The following is a 23,224-nucleotide window of genomic DNA, read 5'->3' as shown; positions in this document are numbered from 1 at the left end:
TCAAATTAGTGCTTTTTTTTCTTCAGAAAAATACCCAGAAGTGAGATTTCTGGATCATGTGATAGTTCAATTTTAAATTTTTTAGGAACCTCCATACTGTTTTCCATAGCAGCAGTATCAATTTACATTCCTACTAACAGTGCATGAGTGTTTCCTTTTCTCAGCCTCTTCATCAACGTTGGTTATTTGTGGTCTTTTTGACCATTCTGACAGGTGTGAAGTAATATCTCATTGTGGTTTTTATTTGCATTTCCCTGATGATTAGTGATGTTGAGCATCTTTTCATGTGTCTCTTGGCCATCTGTATTTCTTCTCTGGATAAATGTCCATTCAGGTCCTCTGCCCATTTTTTATTCAGGTTGGGGTTTTGATGTTGAGTTGTATGAGTTCTTCGTATATTTTGCATATTAACCCCTTTTCAGATATATCATTTACAAATATCTTCTCCCATTCAGCAGGTTGCCTTTTTGTTTTATTGATAGTTTCCTTCACTATGCAAATGTTTTTCAGTTTTTCATTTGGTTTTGTTTTTGGCTTTGTTGGCTTTTATTTCCATAGCCTGGAGAGACATATTCAAAAAATATATTGCTAACACAACATCAAAGAGTGTTAAGCCTATGTTTTCTTCTAAGAGTTTTATGATTTCAGCTCTTACATTTAAGTCTTTAATCCATTTTGGGTTATTTTTGCATATGGTGTAAGAAAGTAGTTCAGTTTGATCTTTTGCATATAACTGTCCAGGTTTTCCAACACAATTTACTGAAGAGGCTGGCTTTTCACCATTGTATATTCTTGCCTCCTTTGTCATAGATTAATGGACCATATAAGCATAGGTTTATTTCTGGGCTATGTGTTCTGTTCCATTGATCTTTGTCTCTGTTTTGGTGCCAGTACCATATTTCATTGATTAATGTAGGCTGGTAGGATAGTTCAGGTAGCATGATACCTCCAGCTTTTTTCTTCTTTCTCAAGATTGGGGTCTTTTGTGTTTCCATACAAATTTTAGAATTATTTGTTCTAGTTCTGTGAAAAATGCCAATTTTTTTGATAGGGATTGCATTGAATTTGTAGATTGCCTTAGGTAGTATGGTCATTTTAACAATATTAATTCTTTCAATCTAAGAAGATGGTATATCTTTCCATCTGTTTGTGTCATTGTCAGTTTCTTTCACCATTGTCTTATAGTTTTGAGTACAGGTCTTTTACCTCCTTCGTTAGATTTATTCCTAGGTATTTTATTCTTTTTGATACAATTGTAAGTTGGATTGTTTTCTTAATTTCTCTTTCTGATAGTTCATCATTAATGTATAAAATGCAGCAGATTTCTGTATATTAATTTTGTATCTTGCAACTTTACTGAATTTATTTATCAGTTCCAATAGTTTTTTGGTGGTGGTGTTAGCATTTTCTATATATAGTATCATGTCATCTGCAAACAGTGACAGTTGTACTTCTTCTTTTCCAATTTGAATTTTTAAATTTGTCTGATTTCTGTGACTAGGATTTCCAATACGTAAAAGGATTTCCAATTGCATGAAAATGGTGAGAGTGGACATCCTTGTCTTGTTCCTTTCTTAGAGGAAATGCTTTCAGTTTTTCACCATTAAGTATGATGTTGGCTGTGGGTTTGTCTTATATGGGCTTTATTATGTTGAGGTGTGTTCCTTCTATACCCACTATGTTGAGAGTTTTTATCATAAATCGATGTTGAATTTTGTCAGAAGCCTTTTCTGCATCTACTGAGATTATCATATGATTTTTATTCTTCAATTTGTTAATATGGTGTATCACACTGACTGATTTGTGGATATTGAACCATCCATCCTTCCATCCCTGGGATAAATCCCACTTGATTATGGTGTATGATCCTTTTAATGTATTGTTGAATTCAGTTTGTTAATATTTTGTTGAGGATTTTTGCATCTATGTTCATCAGTGATATTGGCCTCTAATTTTCTTTTTGGCAGGTATCTTTGTCTGGTTTTGGTATCAGGGTTCTACTGACCTCGTAGAATGAGTTCAGTAGCATTCCTTCCTCTTCAGTTTTCTGGAATATTTTGAGAAGAATAGATACTGACTCTTGAAATGTTTTGTAGAATTCACCTGTGATGCCATCTGGTCCTGGACTTTTGTTTGTTGGGAATTTTTTGATTACTGATTCAGTTTCAGTACTGGTAATTGATCTGTTCATATTTTCTACCTTCCTGATACAGTCTTGGGAGATTATAAGTTTCTAGGAATTTACCCATTTCCTCTAGGTTTTCCATTTTATTGACATAAAATTTGTCATAGTAATATCTTATGATCCTTTGTATTTCTGTGGTATCGGTTGTAACATCTATTTCATTTTTAATTTTATTTATTTGGGCCCTCTCCCTTTTCTTCCTGATGAGTCTGGCTAAAGGTTTTTCTTGTTTCCTGAGGTAGGCTTACATCATTATATTTCCCTCTTAGAATTGCTTTGGCTGCGTCCCATAAATTTTGGGTCATTGTGTTTCCATTTTCATTTGTCTCCAGGTATTTTTTTTATTTCTTCTTTAATTTCCTCAGTGACCCATTGGTTGTTTAGTAGCCTATTGTTTAGCTTCTACATCTGTGATTTTTGCAGTTTTTTTCTTGTGGTTGATTTCTAGTCTCATAATGTGGTAGTTGGAAAAGATGCTTGATATGATTTCAATATTCTTAAAGTTACTGAGGTTTGTTTTGTGGCCTAGCACGTGATCTCTCCTGGAGAATGTTCCATGTGTGTCTGAAAAGAATGTGTATTCTGCTGTTTTTGAATGTAATGTTCTATATATATATATATATATATATAAATTAAGTCCATGTGGTTAATGTGTCATTTATGGCCAAAGTTTCCTTATTGATTTTCTGTCTAGATGATCTGTCCATTGGCATAAGTGGAGTGTTAAAGTTCCCTACAATTATTGTATTACTGTTATTTTCTCCCTTTATGTTGTTAATATTTGCTATATGTATTTATGTGCACCTATGTTGAGTAAATACATATTTACAATTGTTATATCTTCTTGTTGGATTGATCCCTTTAACATTATGTAATACCCTTCTTTGTCCCTTGTTACAGTCTTTGTTTTAAAGTCTATTTTGTCTAAGTATTGCTACTCCAGCTTTCTTTTGATTTCCATTTGCATGGAGTACCTTTTCCCATTCTCTCACTTTCAGTCTGTATGTGTCTCTAGATCTGAAATGAATCTCTTGTAGGCAGCATGTATATAGGTCTTGTTTTCTTTTTTATCTATTCAGTCACTCTATGTCTTTTGTTGGAACATTTAGTCCATTTCCATTTAAAGTAATTATTGATGGATATGTACTTATTGTCATTTTGTTAATTGTTTTCTGATTGTTTTTGTAGTTCTCCTTTGTTCCTTTTATTCTCTTGCAATCTTCCCTTGTGATTTGATGACTATCTTTAGTGTTTGTTTGGATTATTTTCTGTATATTTTTTTGTGTCTATTAAAGGTTTTTGATTTGTGGTTACCATGAGATTCATATATAACATCTAATATGTATGGGTATGTATTTTAAGTTGATGATTTCTTAAGTTTAAATGCATTCTAACAGGCCCACATTTTTACTCCTTTCCCCCCACATTTTATGTTTCTGACAACATATTTTACATCTTTTTATTCTGTGTGTTCCTTATCTACTTATTGTAGATAAAGATGATTTTACTTTTTGTCTTTTCACCTTCCTACTAGCTTTATAAATGCTTGGTCCACTACCTTTACTATATTTTACCTTTACCAGTGAGATTTTTCCCATCATAACTTTTTAAATTTCTATTTGTGGGCTTTTCTTTTCCACTTAGAGGAATCCCTTTAATATTTCCTGTAAGGTTGTTTTAGTGGTGATGAACTCCTTTAGCTTTTGCTTGTCTTTAAAACTCCTTATCTCTCCTTCAGTTCTGAATGATATCCTTACCAGATAGATTATTTTTGGATGTAGGCTTTTTTCCCTTTCAGCACTTGGATATATTATTCCATTTCCTTCTGGCCTGCAAATATTCTGCTGAAAAGTCAGCTGATAGTCTTATGGGAGTTTCCTTGTTTATAACTAGTTGCTTTTCTCTCACTGCTTCTAAGGATCTCTCTTGGGACTTCCCTGGTGGTCCAGTGGTTAAGAATCTGCCTTCCAATGCAGGAGATGTGAGTTCAATCCCTGGTCAGGGATCTAACATCCCACATGCCACAGGGCAACTAAGCCTGAGTGCTCTGGAGCCCATACACCACAATGAAAGATGCTGCATGCTGCAACTAAGACTCGTGCAGCCAAATAAATAAATATTTACAAAATAAATTTTAAAAAATAAAAATTATAAAAAAAGGATCAGTATCTTTAATTTTTGACATTTTTATTATTATTTGTCTTGGTGTGGACTCTCTTTACTTCCTAGGCCTGGATGTCTATTTCCTTTCCCAGGTTAGGAAAATTTTCAGCTAGTATATCTTCAAGTATGCTCTCTGCCCCTTTCTCTCTCTATTCTCCTTCTGGGACCTTTAGTGTGCTTGTTAGTGTGCTTGATGTTGGCCTAGAGGTCTCTTAAATTATTCTCATTTTTTTTAATTCTTTTTTTTTTTTTCTGTTTAGCTTGGGATTTCCACTACTCTGTCTTCTAGTTCACTGATCCTTTACTCTGTATCATCTAATCTACCATTGACTTCTTCTAGAGTATTTTTTTACTTCAGTTATCATGTTCCTCAGCTCTGTTTGGTTTTTCTTTATATTTTCTAACTCTTTGTTAAAACTTATGACTCTGCTCATCCATTCTTTCCCCAAGCTCGTTAAGCATCTTTATGATCATCCTCTTAAATTCTATGGGGGTAGATTGCACATCTGCCCTATGCTTAGTTCTTCTTCTGGGGTTTGGTCTTGTTCTTTCATTTAGGACATATTACTCTGTCTCCTCATTTTACCTTATTTTCTGTGTTTGTTTTATGTATTAGGTAGTTCAGTTATGTTTCCTGGTCTTGGAGAAATAGCCTTGTGTAGGAGACATCCCGTACAGCCCAGCTGCACACTACCCTCATGTCACCAGGGCTATATGTTCTAGTGGTGCATCCTATGTGGGCTGCATGGGGTCTTTTGTTGTGTCAAGGTCAACTACTGTTGATGTGCTGGTAGGCTCTCAGCTCACTTGGCTGCCAGGCCCTGCCACATGCAGTGGCTGCTGTCCCACAGTGGATGGGGTTGGATCCCAGTGCAGCTGGCCACATGATTCGGGGGGTCCCAGGGCTGGTGCCAGGCCACTGATAGACAGGGTTGTTGATGACTTAATTTTGAATTAGTAGTATCAATATGAACTCATGAAATAATTGTTTAAAACAAAACATTTTCCTGACTCTGTCCACTGAAAAAATAGCAAAGCTAGCAGGAATAAGCATTCCTAGCACCAGACTGTGGTCTCTAAATGCCACTTCTAACTAAAAAGAAACCAACACTTCTTGGAGAAATGGGTAATTCAAGACTGGGGCAGAAAAAATGTACAAGATGACCCTGAAAAAATTACCAGCAGCAATTATTGGAAAGCAAGGAAGCTATCAAAGACTACTTGGGTTATGTCAGAACATTGCAAAAACCAACTTGAAGAGGCTCCCCATGGCCAAGGAAGGACCATTTGTTCATCAATAAATATAGTAACTGCAGTGGACAGAAACACATCAGATGTGATTAAATTCATGAGCTCATAGTGATGCTTGAAAAAAAATACCTTATTGATCACTTTGGGAGGAGCTGAAGAACCAACTCATTATTTTGAAATGATCAAGGAAAAGAATTCTCCTTTCTTTTCAACATGAAGTGTACTTCAGAGTAACCAAATAATTGAAGAAAATTTTCTTTTTAGAACTATTCTAGCTAATAAGTGAGGAAGAAATCATAGAGTTAAAACACTACTGTTTTGAATGTTATCTATATCATGATCATCAATGGCTGCTAATATCATGGAACAAGATAGAGAACTAGATATTATGTTTCTCCAGATGGAAATATACTATATCACCCATGAAAGATTCTTGTCAAAAAAAAAGAAGGAAATTGAATGTGAATTTTATTGTCTCCTACATAAAACTACCAAGTTATAAGAAATACATGGGACAGAGGAACATGTAGAACAAAACCATGGGGATACAATAAGCAAAATTCAGACTGTGGGAACTAAAGAGGAAATGGCTCAATTTTTTGATTGCCAACAAAAACAACATAAAAGTTGCAAGGAAATCAATGAAGATAGAGAGAGAACCTACAAATTAAAAGATAATTAAAAGAAATGTCAATCAAATGCAATGTCTGTGCCTTATTTGCATATCCTGGTTAAAAGAAACTGAAAATATATATGCACATGTACACAAGAATATATATAACTCATTACAAAACAATTACAGAAGTATGAACACCAACTGAATATTTAAAGACATTAAGGAATTCCTGTTTTCTCTGTTTAGATGCAGTAGTGGTGTTGTGTGTATGTGTGTGTTTATTTTGAGTCCCTATCTTTTAGAGATGTACACTGAAATTATATGATGGCTGGGACTTGCTTCAAAATAATATGAGGGAGCAGGTGGAGATGAATGGGCATAAAGATGAAACAAGGTTAGCCATGAATTGATCATTGTCAAAGCTGAGTGATGAATATTCAGGGTTCATTAAGCTATTACTTTTATAAAATCTGCCTGAAATTTTTTGAAACAACTTGGGAACTTCATATTTTAACTATCATTAGTACCATGTTCTTTGCTAGACACCTCCCATCTGAAGGAGAGCCACCTCTGTATTCACGCCTCCCTTTCCTCTGCCTCTTTGTTACTTATCTTGTCACTGCCTCCACATTAGGTCTACTATAAGAAGCACATAACAAGAATGTAAGATAATAGGAACTTAACAAACTAAGGTCACCTTGTGATCTCTTACATTGTGCCTAAAATAATCTCCTAGAATTATCACCCCCCACCCCAGGGGCTGTCTCATCTGTTCACTTAATCGTGAGAATATTGATCCTCATAGTTTATGTTCCTGCTAATGTGAACTACAGGTTTATCGTCAACCTCTAATTACAGAGTGCTTTCATAAGAATCTTCCTACATATTAAAGTAGTTGCTAGAAGCTGGGATCACAGAGGGAGGAGAGAAGGAGGGAGCTTCTTTTACTAGAAATTAGTAAATTGGCATTAGTCATCACTCTTGTCTCCTTTTAACTATAGGTATTTATCAAAGTGCTGGATAATAATGATAATGGCCCAGAATTCTCTCAGCCAAATTACGATGTGACAATTTCCGAGGATGTGCTTCCAGATACCGAGATATTGCAGATTGAAGCCACAGACAGAGATGAGAAGCACAAGCTAAGCTATACTGTCCACAGCAGCATAGATTCTGTCAGCATGAGGAAGTTCCGGATTGACCCAAGCACTGGCGTGCTCTACACAGCCGAGAGGCTGGACCACGAAGCCCAGGACAAGCACATACTCAACATAATGGTAGGACCAAACTGCTTAATATGCTCTCCTAGCAGAATCACTGACCATCCAAGGTACATGCCTTAGCCTTCAGATGTACAGGCCCTTGAATTTTGTAAGTAGTAGTAAATTTGGTCTTTTCAACTGCAGGGTTGCATTCATTCTTGCATTTTTAGTTCAGTGAGGAATTACTATTGTTAGATAGTGACTCCATATGTTTGCCAAACTGAAATATTAGATGAGCTCTACAGACAGTGGCCACTCAGTAAAGGCTGCTGACAGCCTGATTTGAGAGAGAAGGAACAGGCCGTGTTTCTGTACTGGTTCGCATACAGAAGATTTTGTGCAAACGTTTAAAAGAAGTTCCTTGAGAAGTTAATTACAAGGGTAATCATTTATTCAACCTATACAATGCTCAGTCCTTGGAAGCATTTAGAGAACTGATTGATTACTTATTGCACTGGCATTGGACCTAGTGGTAAATAGCCCACAAAAGAGATCTCAAAACTCACCAAAGCCTACAGAGAATGTTGAATTTGGGTTCATGGGGTCTCCAAATTATGTAGAAGATGCTTTCATTTTAAAACAAAGTTTGGCTAGTTTACATAATTGGGAAGTAAAGATTAGTAATAAACACCCTTGTTTAAGACCTAAAACCTGTCCCTTTAACTATCCAAGAACCCTATGGGCAATTGTACAGCCACTGCCTAACAGGGCCCCCCTGAGTTCCTTAAGACCACGTAGGATGGCAGAGATGTAATCTTTGTACTGATTGGCTTTAAAATACACTAAGATGCTACCAATTCCCAAGCAGCTGAAGTACTGTTCCACTAAGTACTACTCTTCCTTTCCAAGTCTTTGGGCAAGAAGAAACTAGAGTTCCATGCCTTTGGCTATGGTTTCCAGATGAGACTCCAGGGAATGGAAGAGGGACACAGGGTTCATCAGATCCATCCCTCTGGCCATTCATTCATTCGTTCAACTGATATTTCTCAAGCACCTACTGTATACTAAATTCTGTTCTAGGCACCGAGGATATAAAAGAGACAAAGTCCCTGCACCTTTGGACATTCGATTGGAGCAGAACTAGATTTCAATAATCCCAAAGTACAGAGTCAAGTTTGGTCCTTGGGTGGGGCAGGCCAGTCTACAGACAGGGAAACTCATCACGCTCACCGGCTAGCTTTTGCATATATCTCTTCAGGAGCAGAAATCTACTGCCAGTGACTAACTCTATTCTCATGATTTCTTCAAGCCATTTCTGTTCATTCTTTCCTTAATAAACTTAGAATTCAGTGCACTTACCCTGTATCATTTATCATTTATGTAATTGAATATTTAGAGCAAACAACTCCTTTATGCTGCCTTTCTCCAAGCTAAGCCCTTTTAGTCATTTTGCTCAATTCCTTTTAGGTAATATTTCTGAAAACCCCTTTCCCTTTGATAGCTTTTCTTGGTATATATTCTAATTTCTTCAAATCTCTCTGAAGTTAGGGGATCTAAAATTGAACAAGCAAAAAGCACACATTGGATTAATGCTACATACAATTATAGCAAAATCATGTGTTAGAGTTAAAGAATTGATTAGTTACAAGTTTCTGCCACATGCAAACCAGGGAAAACTTTAAAGCAGTCAGGCAAGGTTCTTTGGTGATTTCACAGTGCTGGGGTCTCACATTTCAAAAATTAAGATTTGGTTCATCTCCCCAGTGGTCAGTGTTCTCTCTTAGTTCTGGGACTTTATTTATGTTGGTTCTTCTTGCCTGAAATATATGCCACGCACTCCCCCCCGCCCAGCACTTTACTACTTCTACTTGGTTTTGTTACCTCTTCCAAGCCAGGCTAACATCCTTACTAATTACTCATATTCTGGCACTTACCTCTGGGCCTTGTACCTTTCTCTTACTTGTTTGGATTCCCCACTCAACTATCAGGTTCTTAAGGTCAGAAACTGTATCTAATCCACCGTTGAACCACAAGAATCAATCCCAGGACTTGGTAGATAATAGATGATAATAAATGTTTGTTGAATGAATGAATGAATGAATGAATGAATGAATGACAATGGCTACATTGCATTCATTAATTCCACATTTTAGTTTCCCCTTTACAAGGGCCTCCATCCACCATTCCATTAGCAACTGTATACACAAATTCCGGGGCATGGAGGGTGAGGGGGGGCAGAGGAAAGTGCTGTGTTTGTGATATCCTGACATCAGTTCTACAAGCGCAGACTGAACACAGACCAGAGGCCAGGCGTAATGCTGAGCAATAAAGACAGCGTGGCCCCAGCTCTCACTGTGTTCACAATCAGTGTCCTCACTTTATAATAGCACTGCTTATTGAATACCTACTCTGGGCCTGGGACAGGGTCAAGCAGTTTTTGTGCATTATTTCATTTTGACTTCACTTTAGGCACAGCCAGGTGAATTATTTGCAACTTAAAGATTTTAGTCCTACTGCTTCTTGTATTTTGCCTAAAGGTCAGAGATCAGGAGTTTCCTTATCGAAGAAACTTGGCCCGAGTCATTGTGAACGTGGAAGATGCTAATGATCACAGCCCTTATTTTACCAACCCGCTGTATGAAGCATCTGTGTTCGAATCGGCTGCTCTGGGATCAGCTGTACTGCAAGTGACGGCTCTGGACAAAGACAAAGGGGAAAATGCAGAACTCATATATACAATAGAAGCAGGTGAGAGCTGGTGCAGATTGCAGTGTCATGCATGGCATTGGACCCTCAGTAGTATTTATCACCATGTAAAATTCACATAGTTACCACTGGAATGTCTCCAGATGAATTTTTTGGCCAAGCAACTGCCCTATTTGCACAACGATGGTGTATCAAGTTCTTGGCATTTCAGTAATATGTTTTCCATCATTGACAGTGAAGAAGGAGTTTCCTTTTACTGTGTTCAATCTCAGATTTTTCTGGAATGGAGAAGAGAGAGGAATGTGTAATAAAGTCGGTGGCTTTTACTGATGGGTCAACAAGCCTTGGCCTCAGACTAAAATAACCAAAGCCTCCCATCATTTGAGGGCTGCCAGAGAGTTTGGTGAATTGAATCTTAAAGGTTAATGCTTACTTGTCAGTAGGTGAGCTGTGGGCTGTGGGCTTCAGAAATTCCTAGGGTTAGGGTTAGGTTTAGTACAAACTCACTTCATTGGAAGTGATCTGAGTAGCAGAGTAGTTGGTAGGTACTGAACTGCTTGCTTAACCTGACAGATAAATAACTGCAGATTCTCGTGTTGTTAAATTTGAGATTTTTTTAAAAAATCAATTTTAGTATCTAGAAAGCAAGACCGTAGTTTCCTGATGGTTTGCAGTTGGACAGTCAGAAAACATTTATGACAAAAGAGATGAATGTCCAAGCAAAGGCAGGACTGTGTGCCTAAAAATTACAAATATCCTTTATCTGCTCTGTTTTCCCTTCCCCTGTTCTGTCATTTTTGAATATTCAAGCCTCATATTCCCAAAACATTCTGCAACATTATGTCTGTCGTGCATAATGCCAAATGCTGTTTCCTTTCATGCCAGCACTGGAAAGGCTTCTTTCCCTTGATGTAAATATGGAGCATTTTTGTGAGTGGTTGAATTAAAATATGAATGCTAGAATGACAGTTCTGGACTAAAAAATATTAGAAAAAAAAGACAATGACTTTCTTTAAAAAATAGCCCCTGTATTTACTGACAATCTAAATCTATTTCCTTTATTAGGCACCTACATTTTACATGAGTCTGTGCTAAACTCTATACCAAGAAAGAAAAAAAGATGTTGGTTCAGAACAGCCAGATACCCCAAGAGAGTTCACCCCTTTCTTTTCCAGATTTCCATGGAATTTCCTTTTAGCCTAAAGCCTGACAGTACTCTTTTTTTAAATGCTATTTTTCATCTCTTGTTTATCAGAGGATATTTTAATTATTTCATTACACAGTCCTTGTTCTTTTAGTTTCACAAATAATATAGGGAAACTTTAAAATACATATATTTAAATAATGCCACAGGAAATGTCACCTAACCCAAGAACTCTTTATGTCCGTTCTATAGTTTTCCCCTAATCTTATGTATTTTTTCTTTTCTCGTAATTCATTCACGCATATACATTGTTTCATGACATTGTAATCATTTTGATATAGGGTTTTATTTCTACTTTTCTTAACATCTTCTAAGCATTTGTCTGCATGTGTACTTGCTTTTTATATTTGTCATGAAGGCTACTACATATACTCCTCTCAGATAGCCAGACATTTTGAAACCAGTTTGGAGGTTCTCAGAGTAATTTAAGAGTAATTTACCATCCAGCTGAAAATTCTGCCTTGCTTATCTTTCAGCTTCCACAGACTATAGCCGGGTGCTGAACATAGAGAAAGAACTCAATCATTTCTTCAACAGTTGGCTAAAACTAGAGGGAAAAGTTATTTCCTTAAAACATCTTTTATATAGAAAACTCGAGTTTCCAGAAAACCCACAGGAATGCTTGGTATCTCAAAAAATAACCTTTGATTGGATGTGTAAAAAGCTAATGAGAATTACAGGACAGACAGACCTACACTTGACCTGGACTGGTTTTAGTTAAGTCAAGTTTCTTCACGGATCATGGTAGGATAGAAGCAGATCCCAGATAGTTCAGGACTTTGAGTCAAATAACAAGAGGTTGGTGTAAAGTATATGTTTTATTTAAGTGCTCTCAAAAACCTCAGAGAAGCAAGATTTTACTCTGTTTACCGGTGGGCCATACATTTCCTATCCCCTGTCTGGCCTAAAGTAACTACTGAACCTTTTCATTTTGACCCGAAAGACTGAGGTGGAATTCAAGTGCAGAACTTCGAGTCTTATATTTAGTTCAGGTTTGATGTTTGGTGCCAACAGTGGCTCATGAGTGGCTCAGAGACAGGGCAGTACAGGAGAGACCAGGACTAAGAAAGTGTTGAGTTAGGATGGGGGCATATTGGACCCCAAGATATATACAGATAGAGACTTAAAAACATCTTTTTTGATCTAGCTCTCTCAATCATTCAACAAAGATTTATTGATCACCTTTTACTTGTGCCAGGCACTGTGCTGTATACCAGATTAATAATGATAAGTAAGGTCAGCACAGCTTTTGCCCAGTTGCCAAAAGTCTATAAGAAGTCATAGATTCCAAGAAAGCAAGCAGAGATTAACTTCAAAGATTTAAGTACAGAAGAAGAGAATAAGCAGGAAGTGGATTCTAAGAAAATGGGACAGTGCATTGAAGAGGAAAAGAGGCAAAGAGCCCATTTGGACCTGACGTATGAGCACAGCATCCAGGAAGGGGGTAACAAGCAGGTCAGCAGCCATGGAACAGCAGGGTGGGGAAGCTCTACTCAAGGTCAGAAGGTGACCTTCCTTCATCCCTGCCATATATATCTTGCTGTGTATGTACGAGCCTGGAGTAAGAAAGGACTCACCTCGATACTCCACATGGGACACCATAATAAGGATGTGGCATTCATCATTCAGGGTTGCATGTTGTTGCCACTGCTAGAAGGTGACCATTACTCAGGTATCTCTATATTTTCCTCCCCTGAGATGCTAAAGTGAAATGATTCCTGCCTCCTTGTGAGGGTCTATGAATCAAATATTGGAATCACACGTAATTCCATGGTACTATTTATAGAAAATTTGCAAGTTTGTTCATGAGTTCATTGACCTTCTTGTTGTCACCACAAAATGGTCATGTTCAGGTGACAAAGTAAAAAATCATGCTGATGTCAAAGATAATTTTGTTTAATATTCATATTTGGGGTCTAGAATCAAATTCGTTATTTCTTTGTTGGACTTGCTCCCTCTTGAGAAATAAGCAAGCATCTTATAGAAATAGATTTTATATGAACATCACATTTTTGTTTTCAGACATGGAAAAGTTTAGTTAATAAGTATGTAGTAAGAAGTGTGCAAATAGCTGTATGTGTTGTATATTTCAATAAACACATTATCTAACTGCAATCTCAATCCTGGAGCCTATCTTAATGATAAGACATTTAAACTCTCTGTATGTTGCCATACTATAGCACTTCAAAAAGAAAGAAAAATTCAGATACAATTGAATTACCAAACTTTTAACTTGTGATGTAAAAAAATCTAGACACACAAGCATGTGTTCTTTGAGAAGCATGGGAAAGCCTCATGAGAGAAGCAAAAAGTAACATGGTGAAGGATACTGCTTCCCAGTGTTCACTACCTGTGAGACACATTCTTTACATTTTTCAAGTTTTGTGTTCCCCATTCTCTCCTCTTTTCCACAGTGTCATGGTTCACAGCTCTTCCCATTTCAGGTTTGTCAAAGTGGGGTGCCAGTTTCTTAGTTTCATAAGGATTATGCTCAAGTTCTTGGTTTCTGTGCTGCTTGAGATTTTTAACACTTTCTTATTTCATCAGAAATGTCTCAAAAATTGAGCAAATAGAATGGTTACAGATGGAACAACTGCCTTATACATTTTGTGTCTACTTTTATGTCTGTGTGTGTTGGGGTGTAGGGGAGTGAAGAATAGAAGGAGAGTGAGAAGAAATTCTCACAGCTTACAAAGCAAATGGTGACTTGAGAAGAATCCTCCATACCTGAACAAACCCCCGTCACCAAGCAGTGTTTGGGATGAAGTTGGTTTTGATGATATGTATGAAACTATACCAATTCCACATAGCAAAGCTTAACTTTGGGAGAGTCTTAAACCAAATGACTATATGATAATGTTCTGAAGTGATTCCTACAGCCCTCTTCCTTTTTTATTTTTTAAAATTATTTATTTATTTTTGGCTGCGTTGCTTCTTCGTTGCTGCATGTGGGCTTTGTCTAGTTGTGGCGAGCGGGGGCTACTCTTTGCTGTGGTGTGTGGGCTTCTCATTGCAGTGGCTTCTCTTGTTTCAGAGCATGGGCTCTAGGTGCATAGGCTTCAGTAGTTGTGGCACGTGGGCTCAGTAGTTGTGGCTCATGGGCTCTAGAGCACAGGCTCAGTAGTTGTGGCACATGGACTTAGTTGCTCTGCAGCATGTGGGATCTTCCCGGACCAGGGATTGAACCTGTGTCCCCTGCATTGGCAGACGGATTCTTAACCATTGAACCACCAGGGAAATCCCTACAACCCTCTTTCTTATAATGTAGAACACAGAATTATGGCACTGGTTTCAGGATAAATGCCTTTTTATCAGTGTCATTGGCATGTGCTAGCCCAGTCTGGGAATAAGAAAACCCTAAGCAGAAAAGTCTTTCCTACAAACTCTCCTGTTTCCCAGTTTGAATGTACACAGAGCTGTGTTGTTGTTCTTGTTAACCTGGATTAAGAAGATACTGATCTGAAATTCACAATTTACTGGAAAACCCATTTCAGTTGCTTTTTTGAATACCCCTAAAAGGGAAGTCTCTCATTTTATTTCAGAATGAGGTGAAGTGAAAATGAATAATTGCTGTTTGCCATGTTGTGTAAAGTAGCCTTAAGATGAAGAGTTAGGGGTTTCCCTGGTGGCACAGTGGTTGAGAGTCCGCCTGCCAATGCAGGGGATACGGGTTTGTGCCCCGGTTTGGGAAGATCCTACATGCCGCGGAGCGGCTGGGCCCGTGAGCCATGGCCGCTGAGCCTGCGTGTCCGGAGCCTGTGCTCCGCAATGGGAGAGACCACAACAGTGAGAGGCCCGTATACCGCAAAAAAAAAAAAAAAAAAAAAATGACCCACTTGAACTCATCTCCCTGTTGATTTTTCTATTGTAGGGAACACTGGGAACACGTTTAAGATAGAACCAGTCCTGGGCATCATCACTGTTTCCAAAGAGCCAGACATGACAACAATGGGTCAGTTTGTCCTGTCAGTAAAAGTCACGGATCAGGGTTCCCCGCCGATGTCTGCCACTGCGATTGTGCGAATTTCTGTCACCATGTCTGATAATTCTCACCCCAAGTTCACTCACAAAGACTACCAAGCAGAAGTAAATGAAAATGTTGATATTGGAACATCAGTCATTCTGATCTCTGCCATCAGTCAATCCACCCTCATTTATGAAGTCAAAGATGGAAACGTTGATGGGATTTTCACCATAAATCCCTATTCTGGAGTCATCACCACACGCAAGGCACTGGATTACGAGCATACCTCCTCTTATCAGCTCATTGTCCAGGCCACGAACATGGCAGGAATGGCTTCCAACATCACAGTCAATATTCAGGTTGTTGACGAAAATGATAATGCACCAGTTTTTCTCTTTTCTCAATATTCGGGTAGCCTAAGCGAGGCAGCCCCCATCAATAGCATCGTCAGGAGCTTGCACAACAGCCCGCTGGTGATTCGAGCCACCGATGCCGACAGCAATCGGAATGCTCTGCTTGTGTATCAGATTGTTGAGTCCATGGCCAAGAAGTTCTTCACAGTGGACTCCAGCACAGGTGCAATCAGAACAATCGCGAACCTGGACCATGAAACCATCGCCCATTTCCATTTTCATGTGCATGTGAGAGACAGTGGTAGCCCCCAGCTGACAGCAGAGAGTCCAGTTGAAGTCAACATAGAAGTGACAGATGTGAATGACAACCCACCTGTGTTCACTCAGGCTGTGTTTGAGACTGTCTTACTTCTACCTACCTATGTCGGAGTGGAGGTTCTGAAAGTTAGTGCCACAGATCCTGACTCCGAGGTGCCCCCAGAACTGATGTACAGCCTAATGGAAGGTAGCTTGGATCATTTTTTAATTGACTCAAATAGTGGAGTGCTCACCATTAAAAACAACAACCTCTCCAAAGATCACTACATGCTGATAGTTAAGGTGTCTGATGGAAAGTTCTATAGTACTTCCATGGTCACCATCTTGGTTAAAGAAGCCATGGACAGCGGCCTCCACTTTACACAAAGCTTTTACTCCACCTCCATCTCAGAGAACAACACGAACATAACCAAAGTTGCTATTGTCAATGCAGTGGGAAATCGCCTTAATGAGCCCTTAAAATACAGCATCTTAAACCCAGGAAATAAGTTCAAGATAAAATCTACCTCAGGTGTCATTCAGACCACCGGAGTCCCCTTTGACCGTGAAGAACAAGAGTTATATGAGCTGGTTGTGGAAGCCAGCCGAGAGCTAGACCATCTGCGGGTGGCAAGGGTGGTGGTCAGGGTTAACATCGAAGACATAAATGACAATTCTCCAGTCTTTGTGGGCCTCCCCTACTACGCTGCTGTGCAAGTTGATGCTGAGCCTGGCACCCTGATTTACCGAGTGACAGCCATTGACAAAGACAAAGGTGCAAATGGAGAAGTGACCTACCTCTTACAGGATGACTATGGCCACTTTGAAATTAACCCTAATTCAGGGAAAGTTATTTTAAAAGAAGCTTTCAACTCTGACTTGTCCAACATTGAGTATGGAGTCACCATCCTAGCCAAAGATGGTGGAAAACCCTCTTTGTCCACATCCGTGGAACTTCCCATCACTATTGTCAACAAAGCAATGCCTGTGTTTGATAAGCCTTTCTATACAGCATCCATCAACGAAGACATCAGCGTCAACACCCCCATTCTAAGCATCAACGCCACCAGCCCAGAAGGCCAAGGCATCATATACATCATTATTGATGGGGATCTTTATAAACAATTTAACATTGACTTTGACACTGGGGTCCTGAAAGTCGTTAGCCCTTTGGATTATGAAATTACATCTGTTTACAAGTTGACAGTAAGAGCCAGTGATGCCCTTACCGGGGCCAGGGCTGAAGTCACCGTTGACTTGCTACTTAATGATATAAATGACAACCCCCCTATTTTTGATCAACCCACGTACAATACAACATTATCAGAAGCTTCTCTCATTGGGACACCTGTTTTACAAGTTGTCTCTACAGATGCAGACTCAGAAAACAATAAAATGGTCCATTATCAGATTGTCCAGGATACTTACAACAGCACGGATTATTTTCACATAGACAGCGCAAGTGGCTTAATCCTGACAGCGCGGATGCTGGACCATGAGTTAGTGCAACACTGCACTTTGAAAGTCAGAGCCACAGATAATGGCTTCCCATCACTGAGCAGCGAGGTCCTGGTTCATATCTACATCTCGGACGTAAATGACAACCCTCCAGTCTTTAATCAGCTCATTTATGAGTCATATGTGAGTGAATTAGCCCCCCGGGGCCATTTTGTAACTTGTGTGCAAGCCTCCGATGCAGACAGCTCTGATTTTGACAGGTTGGAATACAGCATTTTATCTGGGAATGACCGGACGAGCTTTCTGATGGACAGCAAGAGTGGCGTCATCACACTCTCCAACCACCGGAAGCAGCGGATGGAGCCTCTGTACAGTCTCAATGTGTCCGTCTCTGATGGACTGTTCACTAGCACTGCCCAGGTGCATATCAGGGTCCTCGGGGCCAACTTGTACAGCCCTGCCTTTTCTCAAAGCACCTATGTAGCTGAGGTGAGAGAGAACACAGCCGCTGGGACAAAGGTAATTCACGTTCGAGCCACGGATGGGGATCCAGGGACATATGGGCAGGTCAGCTACGCCATCATCAATGACTTTGCTAAGGATCGATTCCTCATAGATGGCAATGGACAGGTCATCACAACAGAAAGGCTCGACCGGGAAAACCCTCTGGAAGGAGACATCAGTATTTTTTTGAGGGCCCTTGATGGCGGAGGGAGAACAACTTTCTGCACCGTGAGGGTGATTGTGGTGGATGAAAATGACAATGCCCCCCAGTTCACGACAGTGGAATACAGAGCCAGCGTCAGGGCAGATGTCGGACGTGGTCACCTGGTCACTCAGGTTCAAGCCATGGATCCAGACGATGGAGCAAATGCAAGGATTACTTACTCCCTCTATAGCGAGGCCTCGGTCTCGGTGGCTGACCTCCTGGAAATCGATCCTGACAATGGCTGGATGGTCACAAAGGGCCATTTTAACCAGCTGAAAAACACAGTGCTGTCCTTCTTTGTCAAAGCAGTGGATGGGGGCATTCCAGTGAAGCACTCCCTCATCCCCGTCTACATCCATGTCTTACCCCCTGAAACATTCTTGCCATCCTTCACCCAGTCTCAGTATTCCTTCACCATTTCAGAAGATACAGCCATTGGGAGCACAGTGGACACCCTGAGGATTTTGCCCACTCAGAAAGTCAAGTTCAGCACAGTTAATGGGGAGCGGCTGGAAAATAACAAAGGAGATGTCTTCATCATAGAACAGGAAACAGGCACGATCAAGCTGGACAAACGTCTTGACCATGAGATCAGCCCAGCTTTCCACTTCAAAGTAGCAGCCACTATACCCTTGGACAAGGTAGACCTTGTGTTCACGGTGGATGTAGACATCAAGGTACTGGATCTGAATGACAACAAGCCAGTCTTTGAAACTTCAAGCTATGAGACGATCATCATGGAAGGGATGCCTGTGGGCACCAAACTCACGCAGGTGAGGGCCATCGATATGGACTGGGGAGCCAATGGGCAGGTCACCTACTCCCTCCACTCAGATTCCCAACCTGAAAAGGTGATGGAAGCGTTCAACATTGACAGCAACACAGGCTGGATCAGTACCTTGAGAGACCTGGATCACGAGACAGACCCCACGTTCACCTTCTCCGTGGTGGCCTCCGACCTCGGGGAGGCCTTCTCTCTTTCTTCCACAGCATTGGTCTCTGTCAGGGTGACGGATATAAATGACAACGCTCCGGTCTTTGCCCATGAGGTGTACCGAGGGAACGTGAAGGAGAGCGACCCTCCAGGCGAGGTGGTAGCTGTCCTCAGCACATGGGACAGAGACTCTTCTGACATCAATCGACAAGTGAGCTATCATATTACAGGTAAGGCTGTCACCCTTGGTTTTCACTATGTGCTCTGCTTTCTAAAGAAAGATGGAAGGTGGCAGAGGGGTAAGAGTAGGAGAGAATAAGGAAGATGAGATGAGGGTTTGAGAAGTTATCTTACCTCTCTGGGGCTGAGGAAAATATCTGAGTAGCGTCAGTTTTTTAGTTGTTACTAACTCAGCCTTAGTTTGGAGTTCATTGTTTTGCCTATGACAGATTACCCAGATTGCTAACCAGTCCTTGAGTCAATTTTTATCATCTAAAAAAGAATCCAGCCAAATATCTCAGTGGAAGAAATGCAAATAACAGCTCTTTTTGATTGGGGGCAGGGGAATGTATGTTTTTTTAAGTATATTCCTTTCTCCTACTTTTTGTAGCAGTAAGAAAAATAAATAGCTTTACTTACAAGTCTTTCCAGGTAGTAAAAGCTCAGATGCGTGCACAACACACACATATACAAATCAAAGGGCATGGTTTGACCTTTTGCTGAAAAATGTTAAATTATAACTCCAAGTCAAAGGGTATGTCTTCTAACATCACAATTTTCTTGGATCCCTTTTCTGTCTTTCCAGATAGTAAATAGCAGTTCAATAGGAAAGCCAAGATAGACAAATAAGGTCACCCAGAGTACACAAAAAAATGTCACCATTACTCTAAGCGGCAGAGGATCTCATGTCAGAGTGAAGAAGGGGTGTCACTGATCAGGAATAGCTTTCTGGGGGTGACTGGCCTTAAACTGCGAAGAGGAGAGTGTTGGTGGTGTGGGAGTAGTCTTCCTAAAAACTATTTGGGGGTTTTAAAGCTAACATTTTGATGTCATGACATTCAAAGGCAGAACATAAGCAAAGTGCCAAAAGATTTTAAAGAATCCATCCATACTTGTAGTCAGGTGGCCTCCCTTTAGAAAAACTACATTATTCAAAGTGAAAAATGAATTAATTAGAGTGCCCTCAGGGCACAGAATCTGCTTAAGTATGTTAATGGGAAAGTTAATTAATCACTGCAGAATAAGACCCACTGAAGAGCATATGTGTCATTGCTCGGGACCACCACACCTCCCCTCCACAGCACTACTCTTTTTCTTTATGGAACTGTTTTCTTGGTGCTGTTTTCTGTTTAAAGGTCTTAATGCATTTGTGCTTTGTCTGATACCGTTCATTGTGGGGTTTTTTTTTTCATTGAAATGTATTATTTCTGCAGTAAAGACATGCGTGATAGTGGTAAGGAAAGAAAGGTGAGTAAAGCAAAAACTTTGATTTATTTGCATTCGGTTTCAGACAAAAACCTTCTTAGGCATTCTTTTTTTTTAAGTTTTTTTTAAATTTTTATTTATTTATTTTTGGCTGCACACGGGCTTTCTCTAGTTGTGGCGAGCGGGGGCTACTCTTCATTGCAGACTGTGCGCTTCTCATTGCAGTGGCTTTTCTTGTTGTGGAGCACGGGCTCTAGGCATGCGGGCTCCAGTAGTTGTGGCTCGTGGGCTCTAGAGCACAGGCTCAGTAGTTGTGGCATGCGGGTTTAGTTTCCGCAGCATGTGGGATCTTCCCGGACCAGGGCTCGAACCCGTGTCCCCTGCATTGGCAGGCAAATTCTTAACCATTGTGCCACCAGGGATGCCCTTCTTAGGCATTCTGAGGATACTTTTCTATTTGGAAGAATGGTTAAATACTCAGCTTTAATTATTTACACATCGTCTCTGAATTCTCAGTGGATGGTTTAAGGGACCATCCCACTGACTTTACCAAAGTAATGAGAACAGAGTAGCTTCAAGCTACTGTTACTATTAGCCGTGCCAACCACCAACTGATTTTTATTAGATTTAACTTTTGCTCTTGATGTCACACAACTTGGCTGTGCTGCCACTGATGAACAAAGGACGATTAATCATTTTATTTCGCAAAAGAGCAGTGTGGGCCAGCACCAGAAGCATTTAATAGAGAGGTTACATTTGTGCATGCTGAAATCATATTCAACTAAAGTAAAATTGCATCCTAGCCAGTGGTAGAGGAAAGTGATTTTCCAGGGAGGACCCCATGCCTTACCAGAGCATGTTTCTCAGCCTCAACATTATTGGCATTGAGGGCTGGATAAGTCTCTCTTGTGGCATTGTAGGATGATTACCAGCACCTCTGGTTTCTATCCACTAGATTCCAGTAGCACCACCACCAGCATCACCCCTGATGTGACATTCAGAAATGTCTCTAGATGCTGACAAATGTCCCGGGGGTTTGCACACAGCCACTGTCAGTTGAGTTGAGAACCACTGCCCTAGAGGAATGTGCAGCCCTCACCTTCTCTGCACTGTCTGCCCAGTACGATCCATTTATCCTGTTGTTGTGTTACCAAAGTGTGGCCTCTGTGCACTGGTGCCAGATTAAATCTTGGAGACAGTTTTGGGTACAGTAGAAAGAATTTGCTTTATTGCTTTGCCAGGCAAAGGGGGCCACAGTGGGCTATTACCCTCAAGACTGTGTGTCCCACCCTGGAGAGGGTACTGAAGAGTTGTCTAGTGTTCAAGGAGCAGGGCGTGATCAGCTCGTGGACATTCTGATTGGCTGGTGGTGAGGTAATGGAGAGTCAGCTTCATCAACCTCCTGGTTCCAACCGGTCTGGCGTCTACGTGCTTGTGGGCAGCACACAGTTAAATTCTTCTACCTGGTGGAGGATTCAGTATCTGCAAAACAGCTCAAAGGACATGGCTCAGAATATTACCTATAGCCCTTGAGGAAGAATAAAGGCCTTGACTTTGTTTAATGGCTAAAGTATTATTATTTTGTCTTGCTTGACTGTTTTCCTTTCTTTCTGCATTTTCTCACTTCTTTGATTGAATTTATTCTTTGATTAAAGTTTTCCTACAGACAAAAGGCAGGTGGAGGTCTATTGTGGGAAGGCCTCATAGTGTCCTGCTTGGTTACAGTTGTTCCACACTGCTGAGCCCCTGGATGCCCGTTGCCCCTGCCCCCCATGCCTTATATCCAGAGTGCAGTCTGACGCTCAAAGTCCCACTACTTCTCACTCAGTCCCTCCAGCAGGACTGTGGGTTTGCCCCCTGTTCTTTTAAAGATTCATTGTAAGAAGATGAGATGGCTCCACTTTTTCAGTGAAGCAGCAGCCAGCAGGCAGTAGGCTTTCCTTATTTATTTGTTTATTGTCAGTCTTTCCCATCAGAAAGTGAGCTCCACCAAGAGAGCAGGGATTTTTGTCACTTTTGTCCACTGCTGTAGCCCCACTGCCTGGCACAGTGCCTGGCCCAGAGCAGGTGACAAATACGTGTGAATGCCCAAACAAACGAGACAGCGATGACCTAACTGGATTCCAGACTTCTTGCCAGTTGTCTCGTCCAGTCTTCCTCCGTGTTTGAAGTGACATTATTTCCCCCTTCAGGTTTGGAAGGTCAAGGTGGTTTTCTTCTTCCTTCCTCCAAGCTGCTTTTGTCTCCCTGTAATTCAGTGATATGGGAAAGTAATATTGCTGGGACTACATTCATTGTTTCAGCCTCATCAAGAGCGGTTCCACTCCAGCTTTTCTACATTTCTTCCATTTTCACCAGCTTCACTGTGTTAAATTTGATCTAATTGCAGTGCTTATCTTTGAACGGCTCCTTCAGTAACCCTGCATTGGGGCTATTTAATCCTAATGGGTCTTCCTCTGTCACACAAACTTTTCTTCCCCAAACTTCAGTCCTTATAAGAAGAGCTGCTGTATGATAAAGGCTTCATTAAGATTCCTTAATAGAACTGACTGCCTTTCCTTGATTGCATAATCAATGGCTAATGAAATTGTCTTGGTAACAAGAGCTATAGTGTATTACATCCTCTCTTGAGACAAAGTGGAAAGACAGTTGTATCAGCCAGATAAGAAGATTGATTGTTCACAGTTTGAATTTGATTGTCCTTAAGGGGAACTAAACAAGAGATCATCTCTAGCTTCTCTAAGTGCATTTTCTTCT

At 40.3% G+C, this 23,224-nt stretch overlaps 1 protein-coding gene across 1 annotated transcript in view; it reads left to right on the top strand.

Annotated features, from left to right (window-relative positions):
• FAT3 (FAT atypical cadherin 3) overlaps window positions 1-23,224 on the top strand; it is a 714,507-nt gene that overhangs the window by 596,808 nt on the left and 94,475 nt on the right. Inside the window, exons 9-11 of the mRNA XM_060103563.1 lie at window positions 7,217-7,492; window positions 9,955-10,165; window positions 15,199-19,272. Of these exons, the coding sequence (XP_059959546.1) occupies window positions 7,217-7,492; window positions 9,955-10,165; window positions 15,199-19,272 (4,561 nt within the window). The remainder of the gene's footprint in view (window positions 1-7,216; window positions 7,493-9,954; window positions 10,166-15,198; window positions 19,273-23,224) is intronic.

The sequence above is a fragment of the Mesoplodon densirostris genome, chromosome 7 (genome assembly GCF_025265405.1).
Source record: "Mesoplodon densirostris isolate mMesDen1 chromosome 7, mMesDen1 primary haplotype, whole genome shotgun sequence".
Classification (NCBI taxonomy): Eukaryota; Metazoa; Chordata; class Mammalia; order Artiodactyla; family Ziphiidae; genus Mesoplodon; species Mesoplodon densirostris.
Note: the sequence above shows the minus strand (reverse complement) of the source record. Positions and strands in the feature narration are given on the sequence as shown.